At 48.5% G+C, this 18,822-nt stretch overlaps 2 protein-coding genes across 3 annotated transcripts in view; one reads left to right on the top strand and one right to left on the bottom strand.

Annotated features, from left to right (window-relative positions):
* DLGAP2 (DLG associated protein 2) overlaps nucleotides 1–6,400 on the bottom strand; it is a 590,155-nt gene extending 583,755 nt beyond the window's left edge. Inside the window, exon 1 of the mRNA XM_043454559.1 lies at nucleotides 6,289–6,400. The gene's annotated coding sequence lies outside the window, so the exon portion shown is untranslated. The remainder of the gene's footprint in view (nucleotides 1–6,288) is intronic.
* Nucleotides 6,401–13,637: 7,237 nt separating this feature from the next.
* ERICH1 (glutamate rich 1) overlaps nucleotides 13,638–18,822 on the top strand; it is a 39,168-nt gene continuing 33,983 nt past the window's right edge. For both annotated transcript variants that reach the window (XR_006266837.1, XM_043454438.1), the window contains exon 1: nucleotides 13,638–13,758. Coding sequence is in view for 1 of the 2 variants with exons in the window: in XM_043454438.1 (XP_043310373.1) it covers nucleotides 13,737–13,758 (22 nt within the window). In the remaining variant the exon portion in view is untranslated. The remainder of the gene's footprint in view (nucleotides 13,759–18,822) is intronic.

Here is an 18,822-nt window from a genome sequence, read left to right as displayed (position 1 = left end):
CGAGGAAGGCAGCGGGAGGGCCGCTGAAGCAGCTCCCTCGCCCCTGGGGGCTGGAGCTCCCCTCCCCGGGGCGGGCGAGTGGGCCTTGGGCCGGGCACACTGGGAGCAGGCAGCACGGAGGAAGAAGCGGCAAGGACGCCTCCGCCGGGAGGAGTCACACCCACGAACCGGGCTGCTACCTGAAAGCACTGTGCACATAAGACAAGGCCACCCAAGAAATCCACATCGTCCCTAAGACGCACAGCTTGAACTCAATATAAACGGTTCACGAAACAGACCAGGGGAAGGTCTGGGGCCCAGAGTACGACTCCCAAGCCCGCAGTTTCCCATCTGGTCATGGAGGGAATGTGGAAATACAAGGAAAAGGTCACTGACCCTCTTGTGGGTTGTCGGTGTGTGTTTTCTTTTGGTTTCCTTCAAATTCTGTTGTAATCGTGAAAAACACTTCTGTGTTGGTATAACTGATGTACATGCTATATCCCAACTCCTGTACACAAAGTCTTCCAAGAGAGCATCTTTTAAGATTCAGCACTCAAGAAAATATTTTCTTCACTGAAAACGAGTCTGCAGTGCCCACTCAATAAGGGAATGGAGTGAGGGCTGTGTCTTCTGCTTTTGTCAAGTTGGCTTCCAGGATGCCAAAGCTGAAGCACCAATACTTTGATCACCTGATGACTCATTAGAAAAGACCCTGATGCTGGGAAAGACTGAGGGCAGGAGGAGAAAGGGGGCAACAGAGGATGAGATGGTTGGATGGCATCACCAACTCAATGGGCAAACTCCAGGAGACAGTGAAGGACAGGGGAGCCTGGCGTGCTGCAGTCCATGGGGTTGCAAGGAGTTGAACACAACTTAGCAACTGAACAACATCCCAGGAACTCAGACTGAAAGGACCGTGTTAACCCTGTGGTTACCATACTTGTTGGCTCTGACTGTCTATTTCATTTCTTCAATCTCATCCTTTCGTTGGTGAGTCAAAACACTTTTTGGAAAGAGGTGGCAAAACAGATATATAAGAAAGTAAAAGAAGACTAGAAACAGTAATATCTAAGTTTTATGGGAAACTGGAGAGTGGCTTGATTACATCCAGTGCAGGATGGCTCAACCTGGGCCCCAGTCTCACTTCTTCACAATCAAAACAGTGGGCATGTATTGGGCATTTACTATGCACACTTTTAATTGCCTCACGCGCATCAATTCATTTAATCCTCCTGACAACACCACCACATTAATACTGTATCCTTCATGTAGTGATGAGAGATGAAAACATAATGAGGGCAAATAAGCTGCCAGTGCCACTCAGCCACCCAGGGTTCTGACTCCAGAACCCTCATTCCTAGCTGCTACCTATAGCCAATATAAAAAGCTGTTGGTCGGCATTGTCCAAAACTGGTAGGGCAAATTTCCGTTTTGCTCAAAGCCTAATTTTATGTTTCCTGGCTTAAAATGTGTACTCTATGGGCCCCGGGAGACCATGTCAGTGCTTTTTTCATTCATGCAGAGTATGGCCCATGTTTTAAAAAGATAACGGCACTTAGATTTACAAGTACCATTGGCTTCCCTGGTGACTCAGACAGTAAAGAATCTGCCTGCAATGAGGGGCACCAGGATTCCATCCCTGGGTTGGGAAGATCCCCCTGAGAAGGGAGTGGCAACCAACTCCAGTATTCTAACCTGGAGAATTCCATGGACAGAGGAGCCTGGTGAGCTACAGTCCATGGGGTCTCAAAGAGTTGGACACAACTATGCGACTAACACATACATATGTACATAGATTTACAAAGGTTTATTTAGATTTCGTTCGTGGCGGCTCAGAGGTTAAAGTGTCTGCCTACAATGTGGGAGACCTGGGTTCGATCCCTGGGTCAGAAAGATCCCCTGGAGAAGGAAATGGCAACCCACTCCAGTACTCTTGCCTGGGAAATCCCGTGGATGGAGGAGCAGAGAGTCGGACACAACTGAGCGACTTCACTTTCTTTCTTTCTTATTTACATAGATTTACTTTTTAACCAATGTTGATATGATTTTATGCATGTGTATAAGATTTTATGCAGGGCTGGTTGCAAACATTTATTCCTTTCTAGCAAAAATTACTTTTATTGTTTTTTTTTCCCCTGAGTATACACACAAAAAGGGATACCAGAGAACGGTGTCAGTGGGTGAAGGACAAGGTGAGCGCATTGAAGAGAAAACTGGAAGGGAAACTAAAACCTCTACATCCCACTGGGTGGTCGGGACAGACATCCACTTCAAAAGGGGATTCTTGGTTGACAAAACTGAAAATGAAGCAGGAACGATGGTTTCAGGCCCTCCCTGACTCTGGACACCAGTGACGTCCTAGGACTAAGTGCATCCATCCACCGTGGCCCGGCCGTCCTGGGCTCTGACTTCCCTTCCAGACAGGCTACCTCCGCCCCCACCCCGTCACCCCAGGCTGCGTGGTGTTGGACCTACATCCTTTCAGATTTACCTCCCAAAGCTTTCCTCTCCTCAAACCGTTCTCAGCTGAGAAGAAATGCCATCCTCTTCCCAGAGACCGTCCGCCTGGGAGACGGATGGAGGCCTGACTTCCTTATCAACTAGGAGCCTGCTCTGAGCAGAGGGCGGGCCCCACAGCCTAACCGTAAAAGCAGCGAGGCCGGCTCCGAGGAAGTCAGCGCGCAGTTATCCCAGAGAACAGGAGACACGGACCACAGAGACTGGACTCGGCCTGGCAAGTCGAACTCCTCAGAGACTCAGCAAGAAAGCCAGATCCCAACCAGGGTCCTGGAAAAGCCCCTGCGGATGATTAAAGAGGGGTGTGTACGCTGAAGAGTAACCCCAGCTGCCGCTCCTGTGGGAATGTGGGCGGAAGCGGGCGGTGCTGGAAGCGGGCGGTGCTGACGGCAGGGGACCCTCCAGGGCCCCGGAGCTGCTGCCTGACAGGCTCTTCAAGGCAGGTGTGGCCGGCGCACAGGCCCCTGCAGAAAGGAAGGGCTGGCCTCAGCCGTGGATGCCCACTGTCTTTGCTCAGGAGATGAGCACTGACGCCAAACTGTAGTTTGTAGTTAAGTCCTGGGCGCTGTGAAGGGGAAGGCTCTCCCAGCCACAGATGCAGGATTTAGGGGGCTCTGCACCCCCAGCCCTTCCCAGCAACACCAAGGCCCATGTGATTATTAGCTCCCAGAAAACGAGAGTGTCTGCCATGAATAAACAGGACACTATCAGGCTCAGTCTTCATGACACACATGTCCAGAAGACCACAACACCTACTGTTAAAAGCTGGTGATCGGCTGGGAATATGGTTACAAGATAAAAGTAGCTTGTATGTAAAGCTGTGGTTGATCAGAACGATTTTTAACTGCAGAGAACGCTTTGCCCGCTAACTTCCTGCTGGGTGGCCTGTAATTCTAACAAACATGCTGCCAGTGCTTTAAATATGACTCCCATCTGGACAAAATGATGAATCACTGTTACTTTTATTGTATCTAGTGAATGACCATGGCGTATCCGTTCCAAGGGTCAATAAAGAATACATTTAATTAATTTCCCTTTAAAATCTATGATCAAAATGTGTATCACTCAACTCCTTAAGGAACTGAGAAATCATGAAGTTTTTCCTCAAATAGAAAAGAATGCCAGCATTTCTTCAACTTCATCATGTAGGGACATGATGGAAGACACTCTGTTAAACACACAGATAGCAAGTCCTCTCACAGTCTTTACAACATTAGAATTTAGTTTCAGGAATGGTTGGATTCTGGGTATCTGGAATCTGATGTGACTCAAGCTTTGCAGTGTCTTTTCACTTTTAGTGTATAATGTGAAATTTCCACCAATTTCAAAAATGAAATAGGCAAAAACGAGAGAAGCATTAGACTGCCAAAGGGGGACACATTCTGTCACTGGGGAGAAATGATGCAAAAGCATATGAATTCTCTAAAAATAAGATACATTGCTATTAAGTCATCTACAACACAAGAAACCTAAGGCACTAACACACTGGTGAATAAATACATGTTTATTTCTGTCTCTAGCAGCATCACTTTGTATAAAGTTGCATAGAATACGTATTTCAGAAAAGATCTTTGGGCTGCTAGTTACTTCATCACCGTGGGTTATTTACACAGAATTCACTTTGCTCTTTAACTTGAAATGTAATATGCAGATACAACATGATTGGTCGCTAGGACAAGTCATCCTGGGCTTATTTCTTAACCAAGAGCAGAGGAGACTGAGGATGGAAAGCACAGGAGGACAGGAGAAGCTTGCACACATAGCAAGCCCCGCTGATGGAACATTGACCCGAGCGAGCCGGGCGGGGACGTGGTGGTGAGGATGGGCCTCGGCCTCCAGGACAGCACTGTTGCTTCTCACGGTGTTGATCCACTGGGACCTGAACTCTCCCAGCCCAGACGTGCTGGGGCAGAAAGTGTCCCCCACAGCCCGTTGGTCCTGCTGCCAGATGTGGGGCATAAAATGTTCTAATTTGTTCCCTTCCAAGCAATGAGAAAGTCACACCATCTAAAAGGAAATGGTACACACACTCTACAATTACTATCAGAGCCAAATCTGTGAGTCACCCAGCCGCCTGCACAAGACAATTTGGCTACTGGAAAATCCTGATTAATGACATTTTTTTAAACACCAGAGTAACAACTTGACCTGCCAAAAATTACCATTTTTTCATCATTTCACCATTTTTTGCCTTGGTTACCTATTATCTTTTGCGGAGAATATAAAGGAAGTTAAAATGAAAACGATGTTGCACTTTAACTCAAACCCAAACGCTCCTTCCAAGGTGTGGGGGAGGGGAGAGGGCTCTGTGGTGTCGGATTCGAAGAAGAGAAAGGGTCCTTTTGGACGAGGCTGGGGTCCCTCAGGCCACACTGAGACGCTGGGGGATTTTCTAATAACTAATAAAAATCGATTTACATCTTCAAGTAAGAGTCTTCCTTAAGTCATAATTACCAGGCCCGCGAGTTCCAATCAGACACAGTGGCCAACAGGACGCGAGAGTTGGTGGCCATGGGCACAGGCCCAAGACCCCCCCGAGGCTGAGGCCCCTCGGGAGAGCCCGAGTCAGAAATCCTCTTCGGATGCCAGAAACAGCAGGTGCGCTTTACATTTCCGGCTCCAAAACCACCCACAGCCCATGCTGGCAGAATTAATCACAGGAAGGACTCGCTGCCGATCGCTTTATTTTTGATCGATAGGAGCCAGCCAGCCGCACGGACAAGTCCTGAGTTCCGAATCCCGAGCCCGGCCGAGTCGCCATCCACCGGGGAAACGACACGCAGGAGACCTGACCACGTTCTCGAGAGGCGCGAGCGCCGGAGAAGCGAGTCCTGAGTTTCCGACGCAGGTCGCCCCCCGAGCTCATTCTCACCGCCCTCCCCCTTGCACACCTGCGGGGCCGGGGGCTCTGCGCCCCGCCGCCCCCTCGCCGCCCCTGACTCTCCGCCCAGCCCCCGCCGCGTCCCGTCCACTCTGCTCCGCGTCTCTCGGCGCCGCACGCTGGAGAGGGGTGCCGGGCGCCTGGCACCCAGCTGGCCCTCCAGGTGGCCCCCGTGCCCGCCGCCCCCACCCCTCGCCGCCCAGGCTGTAATAATGACATCTTCCTTATTTCTCCTGCTACCGTTAGCGAGCGAGCCCAGAACGGCAACAGCCGCTGCCGGGGGAGGCTTGGTTACAGAATCCAGCGCCGGGTAGCGCCTCGCTTAGCAACCGCCCCGAAAAAGCCCCCGCGCTCCGCTCCCACTTGGAGAGCCGGCGGCCACCCTCCCGGCACGCTCCACCAGCCCCCCAGGCGCCTCGGGCGCCGCGCCCCGGCTCGAGCAAACCCTCCGGCCTCCCTGCTGCGCGCCCCCCGCGCCCCCCGCGCGCCGCCCGGGCTCCCGGCACCTTCCTCGCCTTCCCAGGGGCGGTCGGCGTCCCCCGCCTGCGCCGGGCGGGGGAGGGGGCGCCGTTTGCTGCCTGCCGCCCCCATCCCCTCGCGGTGCCCAGCCGGAGCCCGGCGTGCAGCTCCCTCCCGGGTCTCCGCGGGTCCCCCAGGTTGCCTGGCCGAGCTGAGAATGTCACCCCTCAGCTAAGCCCCGCTCTGCGCCCGTTCCCACACACCCGGCAGCCCAGGGTGAGGGGACCCGTCGCACAGGCTGCCTCGGGCTCCTCGTCCCCCACCCGACCGCCCTCTCGGGGTCCCAGCTGTCCGTCCCGCCGGGCCTCCCTCGCGCCCCCCCCCCGCAACCCCCGACGGCTCTAGCGCCCCGAGCCCCGTCCCAGCGCGGTTCCGGCCCCGGCGGCTCGCACCTTCCTCAGCGCAGACATCCTTGGGCACTCCAGTTCAGCAGATGCGGGGCGACATGGCCCGTCCGCCCGTCAGTCCGCCAGTCCCCGGGTCCCCGCCGCTACCGCCGCTCCGACCCGCTGGAGCCCGGCGCACGGTCGCTCCTCACGGCCGGCGCCTGCGCACTGGGCGCCCGGGGAGGCACTGGCGCACGGGGGGGCGGCCGGCGTGCGGCAGCATCTGGAGAGGGGCCGGGCCCGCGCCTGGGGGAGCGCCAGGCTCCCGCGCTGCGACCCCTGCCCGCGCCTGCCGCCCTGCCGCCCGGCGCGCCTGGCGCGCACGGCCCGGGGAGCGCGCGCACCGCCTGGCCCGCCAACTGTTGCGCTGGGAGCGGTGGGTCACGCGGGGACGACAGGGGACCTGAGGCTTCTGAGCGGTCTCCGGGGGCAACGGCCTCCCGGCTGCGCGCGGAGCAGGTGTTCCGGGCGCTGGAAATTCAGGGAGCGGGTCCGACGCGCACCCCGACACCCGGCACAGCGCGGCCGGCTCGGGAGAAGGAAGAATGGCACGCGGGCGCATGGTGCGAGGGATTCGTGGACGGGGTGAAGTCTCCACACCCAGGATGCTCGTGCGGCGCAGAGGACGCGGAGACGTGTGTATCCTACGTGCTGGCCCGAGTGTCGCTGGGCTGCCCCTCCTGCTATCGCGGGCACCTAAACCGGCCCCCACCTTTCCACTCGCGCTGTTTCCCGGAGAGGAACGTGCCGCCTGCCTTCGCAGGGAGGAAGGGCCCCCTTGGCGTCCCCAGGCCCAGGAGCAGTCTCTTTGTCGGTAAACCTGGGGCGAGGGGGTCTGGCCGCCTTCGCGCGTCCGCTCCCAGCTATGCACACACCGCACCAGCCCAGGGATGAGGAAGGAGAATGGTTCAGTGGAACCTGCAGCGAACTGGAAAATTTAGCGATGTTGTCCATATTTGGATAGCCAAGGGGAAGGAAAGTTACCACGGCCTAGCGCAAAGCCGCTGCACCGGTAACCGGAGACCACCTGGCTTCCTTCCCGCTTATGCCAGCGTGTTACCTGACCTTGGGCAAGTCCCGGAGCCCCGGTTTTCATAAGCCTGCAAAAACGAAGTTTATCACGTCTCTAACTGGGCTGTTGTGAAGTTTAAATGAGATTAAAAAAACAAGTGAAAGCTGCTAGAATAAGAGAAAACACCGAGAAGAAAGTTTATAGGAAAATGGACAGGCATTAGAATAGGAATCAGGAGTCCCTTCCCCCTGGAGAAGGGAATGGCAACCCACTCCATTATTCTTGCCTGGAGAATTCCATGGACAGAGGAACCTGGAGAACTACAGTCCATGGGGTTGCAAAGAGTCAGACACGACTGAGTGACAAACACAAACAGAATAGGAATAGAGAATCAGGTGACCAAAATTATTTGGGATGAGACTAACCAATCTTTTCTGAAATGTTCAAGGTCTTTAAATAAGAGCACTGTCTCCATAATATTTCCTCATATAATTGATCACTTCCCTTAATCAACTGCAGCTTATCTTCACAGCAGAGTTCCAAATGCTGAGGGAGTGGATACAAGAAGAACTAAGAAAACCTGCCCACAGTCACATTTCTCCTTAGTTTTTATCTTCCAACTTCTCTCCTCTGTCAAAACCAATGAATTGTGTGTTTCAAACCTCAACCACAAATCTAAATTCTAGATCATTTTTACTTTAGACTATACTTTCCCTTTAGTTCCCTCCTCTCCATATTTGTCCTCACCCTTTCATCTTTTTTAAATGAATTAATTTTATATTGGGGTATAGTTGGTTCACAATGTTATGTTTCAAGTGTACAGCAAAGTGATTTAGTTATATATATACATGTATTTATTCTTTTTCATATAGGTTATCACAGAATATTGAATTCCCTCTCTATACAGTAGGTCCTTCATCCTTTTATCTTTAAAAAATTCGTTTATTCATTCATGCAAGAGCAAAACCAAAAATAAGAAAAGTGTGCTGAGTGCCCAACATGTCCATCCATATGTGAGCACAACAGAGAAGCCTTCTCTGGCCCCTGGAGCTTCCAATCACTTTTTTAAAATAACACAGTAACATGCAATCACAAATTATAATTACTTTTCTAAAGGAAAGTAGAGGGTGCTATTCAATGTTTAAATGGCAACCACGAAGCTCTGAGATGAGAGAAGAACCTTTTGGGGAAATCTTCATTAAGACTTTATCTTCCTCTGAGTTCTCCCACAAGCAGGTCCTGGGATGTGGCTTTGGGTGCAGGTAGTTCATTTGGGAGGGTGATGCGGGAAATGAGAAAGGAAGCAGGAAGAATGAGACAAAGAGCAAAGGAATGCTAATAGGATGTGTTATCAAGCTGGCCACCCCTGTGGAGAGTGGGATCTCAATCTGGCTGGGGATCCCCAAAGGCACCACATGGAATGCCCCTCAGAACTGCCTGCCTTCAGTTGAGGCTGGGCATTTTTCCACCTGATTTCCATCTGCCAATAATTGTCTATTGCTCCCCCCCACCCTAGGTTCCTTGACTAAGTCTCACAGCTTCAGAGAAAGACCTGTAGGATTTAAAGTGCCCACAGGTGAGTGCAAGGGTCTCTGCAGAAGAACCAGCATGCAGTCAGATAAGCCACTTCTACCAGAGCCCTGGAGAAGGAATGGGATTCAGGTAAGAAGAGAGCGGGGCAGGGAAATGCTTTCAGATAGGAGGAAGAGCTGGTGTGACGACCTAGAGGAAGAACAGTCAGAGGGAGCAAGAGAGAAAATATGAGTGCATCTGGAGAACAAGTCAGGGGTGTTCAAAGGACACTTTAAGGACTCTGAGTTGTATCTTATATACAGTGAAATTTGATGTAGGATTTTTAGCAGGGAAATAAGATGTTCTGCATACAGAATCATGTCATCTGTGGACAAAGACAGTTGTATTTCTCCCTTATCAATTTATATACCTTTTCTTTCCCTTTCATGTCTTATTGCATTACCTAGGACCTCCAGTACAATGTTGAAAAGGGGTGAGAAGGGTATCCTTGCCTTGTCCCTGATGGTGGCAGGGTGGCATCTAGTTTTTCACCATTAAGAATGATGTTGTTGTTTTTCAGTTGCTGAGTCATCTCTGACTCTTTGTGAACCCATGGACTGCAGCATGCCAGGCTGCTCTGTCGTCCACTATCTCCCAGAGTTTGCTCAGATTCATGACCTTTGAGTTGGTGATGCTCTCTAACCATCTCATCCTCTGCTGCCCTCTTCTCCTTTTGCTGTCAATCTTTCCCAGCGTTAGTGTTTTTTCCAATGGTTGGGCTCTTCACATCAGGTGACCAAAGTCTTAGAGCTTTAACTCCAACATCAGTCCTTCTAATGAATATTCAGGGTTGATTTTCTTTAGGATTGTCTGGTCTGATTTCCTTGCAGTCCAACGGATTCTCAAGAGTTTGGAGAAGACCATACCAGTATGATGTTAGCTATAGGTTTTCTGCAGTGGTTCTTTATCAGGTTGAAGAACTCCCCTTCTCTTCCTAGTTTGGTGACAGTTTTATCATGAATTTTGGATTTTTACTGGATTTTGTCAAATGCTTTTTCTGCATCTATTAATATGATCACGTGATTTTTCTTTAGTTTGTCAATGTGATGGATTACATCCACTGACTTTTGAAGGGCAATGAGATTTTTTAAAGGGTATTTTGACTGCTGTGAGGAGAAGACATGGAAGTGGGGTGGGAGTGAGGAAACAAAAGTGGTATTGTGGAGATCAATTTAAAAATGCCTGGATAAACCACAGTGAGAGATGATGAAGACATGAACCAAGCAATGTAAGTAAGAAATGATGTAGGAAGGACACACTTGCTGTGATTTCTTCAATGGGTCATGGGGGAGAGACAAGGAGGAGAGGATGCCAGTGAATCCCAGGTCTCTGCAGCTGGGTCGGTGGCGCTTCTGGGAGACCACCAAATGGTATGTGGACACTGCCAAGTGTGGGCTAGCTCCAGAATGTGAGGTCCTATGACTTGAGCAAGAGCAGCTACAGTGGCGGGGGATGGAGACACAGCTGGGCAGCAGAGTCAACTGAAGGTGACAAAAGTAGAGACTGACTTTGTGGTCAACTCTTTCAAGAAGTTTGGGTGTAAAAGAGATGAAAGGAAAAGGGCTGGAGGAAAAGAGATGGTTTCTGGGAAGATCTTGTTGTATGGTTAGAAAGACCAGAGCTGCTTGACACTGCTGGGAAGCTGAGGTAGAGAACGAGGTCACGATGTGACCTAATCAAGGACAGCATTCTGGACATTCCCTCTCTCATACACCATCTATTGTTAAATAGACTTAATTTTTTTAGAGGAGTTTTAGGTTCACAGGAAGATTGAGGGAAAGGTACAGAGATTTCCTATATGCCCTCTTCTGCTACATATGCACATCCTCCCCTGCTATCAACATCCCCACTACATGGTCCATTTATTACAACTAATGAACCTATGTTGACATATCACTATCACCCAGAGTCCGAGTTTACACTGGGCTTCATTCTTGGGGTTGTATATTCTATGGGTTTAGACAAATGAATAATAACGTTTCCACCATTAAAATATCAGACAGAGTAGTTTCACTGCCCTGAAAGTCCTGTGTCTTCCCTCCCAACCCAATCCCTTGCAACCACTGATCCTTTTACTCTCTCCATAGTTTAGTTTTTTCCAAAACGTCATAGAGTTAGAATCATATACAATCCGTAGCCTTCTCAGATTGGCTTCTTTCACTTAGTGATATGCATTTAAGTTTCCTCCATGTCTTTTCACGTCTTTTGATAGCTCATTTCTTTCTAGCTGAATAATATACCATTGTCTGGATGCACCTCAGTTTATTTATCCATTCACCTACTGAAGGACACCTCCGTTGCTTCCAAGTTTTGGCAGTTATAGATAAAGCTGCTATAAATATCTGTGTGCAGGGTTTTCTGTGCACATAAGTTGCCATCTCATCTGGGAAAATACCAGGGAATGGGATTGATGGATCATAAGAGTATGTTTCATTTTGTAAGAAACCACCAAACTGTCTTCCAAAGTGGCTGAACCACCAACAATGATGAGAGTTCCTGCTGCTCCACTCCCTTTATGTTGTGTCTGGATTTGAGCATTCTTGTGGATGTGTAGTGGTGTCTCATTGTTTTAAATTGCAACCCGTGATGACATATATAATGTGGAGCAATACTTTGGCCACCTGAGTTGGCGAAGAGCCAACTCTGGGAAAGACCTTGATGCTGGGAAAGACTGAAGGCAAAAAAAGGGGGCAGCAGAGGATGAGATGGTTAGATAGCATCACTGTCTCACTGGACATGAGTTTGAGTAAACTTCGGAAGATAAGGAAGGACAGGGAAGCCTGGCGTGCTGCAGTCTGTGGAGTCGCGAAGAGTCGGACACAACCTAGGGACTGAACAACAGCAACCTTCAATATGCTTACTTACCATCTGTCTGTCTTTGATGAGATGTCTGTGAAGGTCTTTGGCCCATTTTTTTTTTTATTGTGTCATTTGTGTTCCATTATTCATTTTCAGTCTCAACTTAATCAGACCTTTCAGCACATAAATTTGGTGTGTACGGCGAGTGTATTTTCTAAACAACTCTCTTTCATTTATATGTGTGTATGTGTGTTCTGTCTTTAGGGACCCTCCAGCTGCTACCCCATCCGGGGTCCAATAGAGAGGTCTGCATCCAGTATCTTGCATTTCTCTCCTGCAGTTAATTCTCTCTACTGAATTCCCAGCAAGCTTCTGCCTCTATCATTTCAACAAAATGACTGTAATCAAGGTCACTGAGAACTTTCACTAGATGAGTACCATTGTCTGTGATGGGTCCTCAATATCATTTCTGACCAGTGATGACATAACTTGGCTTCAGGATAGTTCAGTGTCCTCCCCTCCCCCCCGCCCACTCCCTCATCTCCCCACCTTGCAGGAGTTAGAACCCCTCAGAGCTGTACTTGAACCACTTCTCTGTCTACACTCCCCCTTAAGGCTTTAAATGCACCTGCAGCCGACTAGCCCAGCTGCGTATCCCAACCAGGTCCTTTCTGTTTCGTCAAAAATCACTCAACTGCCTGATCCACGCCCACATTCACACGTCCGAGGAGCACCCCAAACTGCACGCCACCCAACAGTGACTGCCCCCACCCCCAGGAGGTTTCTCAACTCCTCGGAACCACTCCAGCCTCCCAGTTTCTAGACCAAAACCTGGAGCCAGGCCACACCTCTCCTGCCACAGCCACTCAGTCTGAAAACCTCTGCTGCCCTGTCTTCACACGTATCCAGATCCAACCACCTCTTCCCACAGCCACCACCCTGCCGTTAGCCACCGATGTCCTTCTCACTGCCATGGACTCGAACTGCCCCTGCTTTCCCCACAGTGTGCTGTCAGCTCAGTGGCTCAGGCAACTTCTTCAAAGTGGGTGTCAGATAGTTTCACTCCTCTGCTGCAAACCAGCGTATCCTCCCCCTACTCCTTGCACCTACACGACCTTGCCCAGCACTGCCTGCTTCCTGTCTAACTGTCACCGTCCCTCCTCCCTGGGCTGCTGTCGCTCTGGGCCTGCTGCTCCAGGCCTGGGCTTCTGCTGAGTGCCCTTTGCCTGGACATCGTGAGTTTTGCTCACAAATTACATTCGAGGAGGCCTTCCTGACCCCCCCTCTCCCCAGTCTGAAATCCCTTCCCTGCTCTTAGGGAGAAACCCTAGCTTACACGGCAGGGCTCCGCACAGACAGGCTCTCAGGAAATATGTTCTCCAAGAAACGGACTCAAGGAAGAGGAGTTAACTTAAACCAAGGTCCCGGAGTAGGTGAGACGGTTGGACGGGAGCACAAAGCAGAAATCTTAACAGTGGGCAGAAGGGATCAGCGCCACAAGGGTCCGGGGTCACTGGGCGGCCCCCGGGTTCCCTTCTTCCCGGTTTCCTTTCTGCTTTTAGTCCCAGTTTCTTTCGCACCTCAGGGCCCTGGCCCAGTGGGCGCTCAGCGGACCCTTCCTACTGCCCGCATCCCTGTGCAGCGCTGGGACCCAGAGTGACTGCGGGCGGTCACCCAGGAGCACAATCCCGCCCCTCGCTGACCTCCTCCCAATGACCCAGTCCCTGACTCCCCTCCGGCTGACGTACCCACCCCCTTCCAGTGACGCTCTTCTGATGAGCCCCTAACGCCTCATCCCCTCCCGCAGATTCCCCCGCGCTCCCGGTCGGCTTTCCGGGGTTCACGCCCTTCCCTCCGCGCATGCTCGGAGTACTAACGCCGGCGGGCCGTGCCATGGAGCGCGTAAGAGCCAATCCGCAGCCGGTGCGCGACTGATTGGCGTCCAGCGGCAGAGGCTCCGGATCCTGATTGGACAAGCCTGCTGTGTTGGGCGGGCCTACAAAGGCGGAGGCCGGAAGTGCAGCAGAGTTGCTCCGGCCTGGGCTGGGGTCCCTAGGGTTGTGAGGCTGGCATGGCCGCACTGCGAAGGCACGGTAGGCGGGGACCGGGGGTGTCGGGGGACCGGTGGCTTTGGAGGAAGGGGACCCGGGGCTGTGGGGAGTGGGGAGTCTGAGGCCTCGGGACTGTGGGGACGGGTACTGTGAGGGACGAGGGAGCTGTGAGGACAGGGTCTGCGGGGACCCAGGACTGTGAAGGATGGGGGCTGTGAGGGACCTGAAGCTTTGAGGGACAATGGCCGTGAGGACTGGGGCTCTCAGGGACCCGGGACTGTGAGGGATGGGGGCTTTGGCGCGGGTGTGGGGGTTGCTGTGGGGGCCGGGACCCGGGACTGTGAGGATGGGAGCTATGAGGGACACAAAGCTTTGAGGGGCTGGGAGGGGGTCTGTGAGGGATTGGGACTGTGAGGATCCGGGGCTATGGGGACGGGGGCTCTGGGCACCCGGGACTGTGAGGAACTCGGAGTCTGAGGCCTCGGGACTGCGGGGACGCGAACTGTGAGGATACGGGACTGTGAGGGACGGGAGCTGGGACTATGGGGGACGGGTGTGAAGACCTGCCCAAACCCCGCATTCAGACTCTCAAACCATTTAAGTGCAGGGACCCTGAATTTCTGGGGACATAACTAGTGTTTATTAAGTGATGGCAGTATTTTTAACCAGCACCAAAGGCAGAATGGTACTTCCCTAGTGGCTCAGACTGTAAAGAATCCACCTGCAATGCAGGAGACGGCGGTTTGATATCTATGTCAGGAAGATTCTCTGGAGAAGGGAATGGCAACCCACTCCAGTATTCTTGTCTAGAGAATTCTATGGACAGAGGACCTTGATGGGCTACAGTCCTTGGGGTCCCAAAGAGTCAGACAGGACAGAGCAGCCAACACTCAAAAGGCAGAGTGGATACATTTACTTGGCTAACGGACACATGCTTTAGAATGAATGCCAGAGATCCAGGGAACTTCAGACACCTCGTGGAAAGCCCAGCAAACTTCTCATTACCCTATAATCAACATTAAAATGAAAAAAAAGGGAAGATTATGTTTTCCTCAGTTTTATTCAGATATGATCAATACACAGCACTGAATGGGTTTTAGGTGTACAGCATAGTGACATGACAGGCTATATATTACAAAGCCATCACCCAGTAAGCTAACATCCATCACCTCATATAGTTACAAAATCCCTTGTGATAAGTACTTTTAGGACCTACTTTCTGTCTTAGCAAATATGCCACATTGCAGTGTTAGCAGTAATCACCATGCTGTACAACTACATCCCAGGACTTACTTACTTATGACTGGAAGCTTGTACCTTTTGACCATCTTTACCAATTTGTCCCATCCCTCAATCACCTCTGGACCTCTGGTGACCATCAGTCTGTTCTCTGCATCTGTGAGCTCCTTTTTTTTTTTTTTTTTAAAGATTCAACAAATAGTGAGATCTTACAGTATTTGTCTTTCTTTGACTTATTCCACTTAGCATAATGCCATCTGTGTTATTGGCAATGGCACTTTCCTTCTTTAGGGCCGAATAGTATTCCACATCTTATTCATCCATCCATCCATCCATGGACACTTAGGTTGTTTCCATATCTTGACTATTGTGAATAATGCTTCAGTGAACACTGAGGTACATGTATCTGAATTTTCAAGTTAGTGTTTTCATTTTGTTTGGATAAATACCCATATCCAAAAGTGGAATTGCAGATCATATCATAGTTTAATTTTTAATTTTGTGAGGATCCTTCAGACTCTTTTCCATAGTGGCTGCACCAATTTTCATTCCCACAAGCAGTGCACAAGGGTTTCCTTTCCTTCACATCCTCACCAACATTTGTTAATTCCTGTCTTCTTTGATGATGGCCATTCTGACAGGTGTGAGGTGATATCTCATTGTGTTTTGATTTCAATTTCCCTGATGATTAGTGATCTTGAGCATCTTTTCTGTGTACCTGTTGACCTTTGTCTTCTTTGGAGAAATGTCTGCTCAGTTTCTCTGCCCACTTTTTACTCAGATTATTTGGGGCCTTTTTGCTACTGAATTGTATGGTTCTTTATATATTTTAGATATTATCCCCTACCAGATTTACAGTGTGCAAACATTTTCTCCCCTTCAGTAGGTTGCCTTTTCATTTGTTGGTGGTTTTGTTTTGCAGAAGCTTTTTAGTTTCTTTTGTTTGTTTTTACTGTTGTTGTCTTTGCTTTTGGTGTCAAATAAAAAAATAAAAAAATCTTCACTAAGACTCCTGTTGTCAAAGAAGTTTCTCCCTGTGTTTTCTTCTAGGAGTTGTGTGGTTTCAAGTAAAGGTGAAGGTTTTGGATATGTTTCTCATTTTACTTGGATTAGTTCAGGCCATGATTATGTTCTTTCCTTCTCTCCATTAAAACAGATGTTGTTTAAAAAAAACACCAAAAAACAGATGTTGTGTTTTTGCCCTTTGAAAGGAAAAGCCCAGTGGCAACTATAGTTAATATTTGCATGAAATAAGGAAACTAATTTCTCTGTAAGGCAGAATATGGAGAAAAGTAGATAGCATTCCCAGTCTGTTTCCTCTGTAGGAGAACACTGCACCTCAGTAACAGTACTGGAGTAGAAGGAACGGGTTCTCCCTTATCTTCCAACTGGGATGAGGCAGCTTTCTGAGTTGCCTTCAAGTGTCCCCTCAGCCTGCCCTGCCAGATGCCTTGCATCGTGTCTTGGTGACAAAACAAAAGCAATGTCTGTTCTCTGCACAAAATGATCACAGCCTTACATCCGCTTAAAATGTTTTAGAATGGCTAATGGCATAGTAATTGCTGCTAAAAAAAACTGTGAGGAAAAATTTTGGACAGAGTTTGAAATATTTTTAAGTGTCAAAGTTTTGTGAGAAACAGTGTGTAGTGTATGTCTAGTTCTTAGATGGGGAGGCCACCTCAGATTGGTCATGGCGTGGGATTCCAGTTATGTTCCATTTGAATACTATTTGTAGTCTTATTTTGAGAACTAGTTTCCTCATAATTAATATTTCAGAAAGCCTGGCAACTCTTGCTTAATCTTAGCTAATTGTTTTTCCATTTATAATTCTATGATGAAACTCATTAAGAAACTATCATTCATTGAATTTGCATATATATTGACCTTCTCTTTCTTGTGAATTGATGCAATGCTATTGTCAATGTACTCCTTTATTCCTAGGCAGCCTTTTCGTATTACAGGACAAAAAAACCCATATTGAATATCATGGTGGAAAAAGCTATAGAGAGGTTGGCAGGTAAACATACTCTTTACTGAAAATAGGAAATTGAAAATACTGTTTCAGATTCCAAGAAATACTTTAAACTTAAGGAAATTTAAAGTGTCTCTTAAGCTATACAGATATCAGGTGGGAAAGGGAATCATCTGAGTCACTGTTTACTGAGGTTGGGGAACTCTTCCTTTTCTTTATGATTTTCTTGGTGTGTGTTTGTTTTGGAAGATTTTCTCTACCAAGCCAGGCTATAGTTGGGAGGCTGTCATCAAACTGGCCACTGGGAAAGTTTCAATGAAATTCCATTACTGATCTTATTTTCAGAAGTAGTTTTTCATTTATATATGATTTTTAAAAGCCTGACAACCCTCATTTTAAGTTCTAGATAATCACTTTTATTTTTTTATTTATTTAAAAAAAAATTTTTTTTAAATTGTAGTGATTTTTGCCATACATTGACATGAATCAGCCATGGATTTACATCTGTTCCCCATCCCGATCCTCCCTCCCGCCTCCCTCTCCATCCCATCCCCTCTGGGTCTTCGCAGTGCACCAGCCCTGAGCACTTGTCCCATGCATCCAACTTGGGCTGGTGATCTGTTTCATCCTTGATAGTATACTTGTTTCAATGCTGTTCTCTCTGAACATCCCACCCTCGCCTTCTCCCACAGAGTCTAAAAGTCTGTTCTATACATCTGTGTCTCTTTTTCTGTTTTGCATATAGGGTTATCGTTACCATCTTTTTAAATTCCATATATATGCGTTAGTATACTGTATTGGTCTTTATCTTTCTGGCTTACTTCACTCTGTATAACGGGCTCCAGTTTCATCCATCTCATTAGAACTGATTCAAATGAATTCTTTTTAATGGCTGAGTAATATTTCATAGTGTATATGTACCACAGCTTCCTTATCCATTCATCTGCTGATGGGCATCTAGGTTGCTTCCATGTCCTGGCTATTATAAACAGTGCTGCGATGAACATTGGGGTACATGTGTCTCTTTCAGATCTGGTTTCCTCGGTGTGTATGCCCAGGAGTGGGATTGCTGGGTCATATGGCAGTTCTATTTCCAGTTTTTTAAGGAATTTCCACACTGTTCTCCATAGCGGCTGTACTAGTTTGCATTCCCACCAACAGTGTAAGAGGGTTCCCTTTTCTCCACACCCTCTCCAGCATTTATTGCTTGTAGACTTTTGGATAGCAGCCATCCTGACTGGCGTGTAATGGTACCTCGTTGTGGTTTTGATTTGCATTTCTCTAATAATGAGTGATGTTGAGCATCTTTTCATGTGTTTGTGAGCCATCTGTATGTCTTCTTTGGAGAAATGTCTGTTTAGTTCTTTGGCCCATTTTTTGATTGGGTCATTTATTTTTCTGGAATTGAGCTGCAGGAGTTGCTTGTATAGTTTTGAGATTAATCCTTTGTCTGTTGCTTCGTTTGCTATTATTTTCTCCCAATCTGAGGGCTGTCTTTTCACCTTGCTTATAGTTTCCTTTGTTGTGCAAAAGCTTTTAAGTTTCATTAGGTCCCATTTGTTTATTTTTGCTTTTATTTCCAATATTCTGGGAGGTGGGTCATAGAGGATCCTGCTGTGATTTATGTCGGAGAGTGTTTTGCCTATCTTCTCTAGGAGTTTTATAGTTTCTGGTCTTACATTTAGATCTTTAATCCATTTTGAGTTTATTTTTGTGTATGGTGTTACAAAGTGTTCTAGTTTTAGATAATCACTTTTAAAAGGTATGTCATAAACCTGTTTGTTCTGGTAGCTTTCTTTCATAATGAAATATCTAGAAGTCACATTTTTAAAGTTATTTGTTAATACTTAGGGTCTTCTTTATTTTTGTGTAATTTCTATAAATAGGTGACCCCA

This window comes from Cervus canadensis, chromosome 31, assembly GCF_019320065.1.
Source record: "Cervus canadensis isolate Bull #8, Minnesota chromosome 31, ASM1932006v1, whole genome shotgun sequence".
In the NCBI taxonomy this organism is placed as follows: domain Eukaryota; kingdom Metazoa; phylum Chordata; class Mammalia; order Artiodactyla; family Cervidae; genus Cervus; species Cervus canadensis.
The sequence above is the reverse complement of the archived record's forward strand: the minus strand, read 5'-3'. Positions and strand labels throughout refer to the sequence as shown.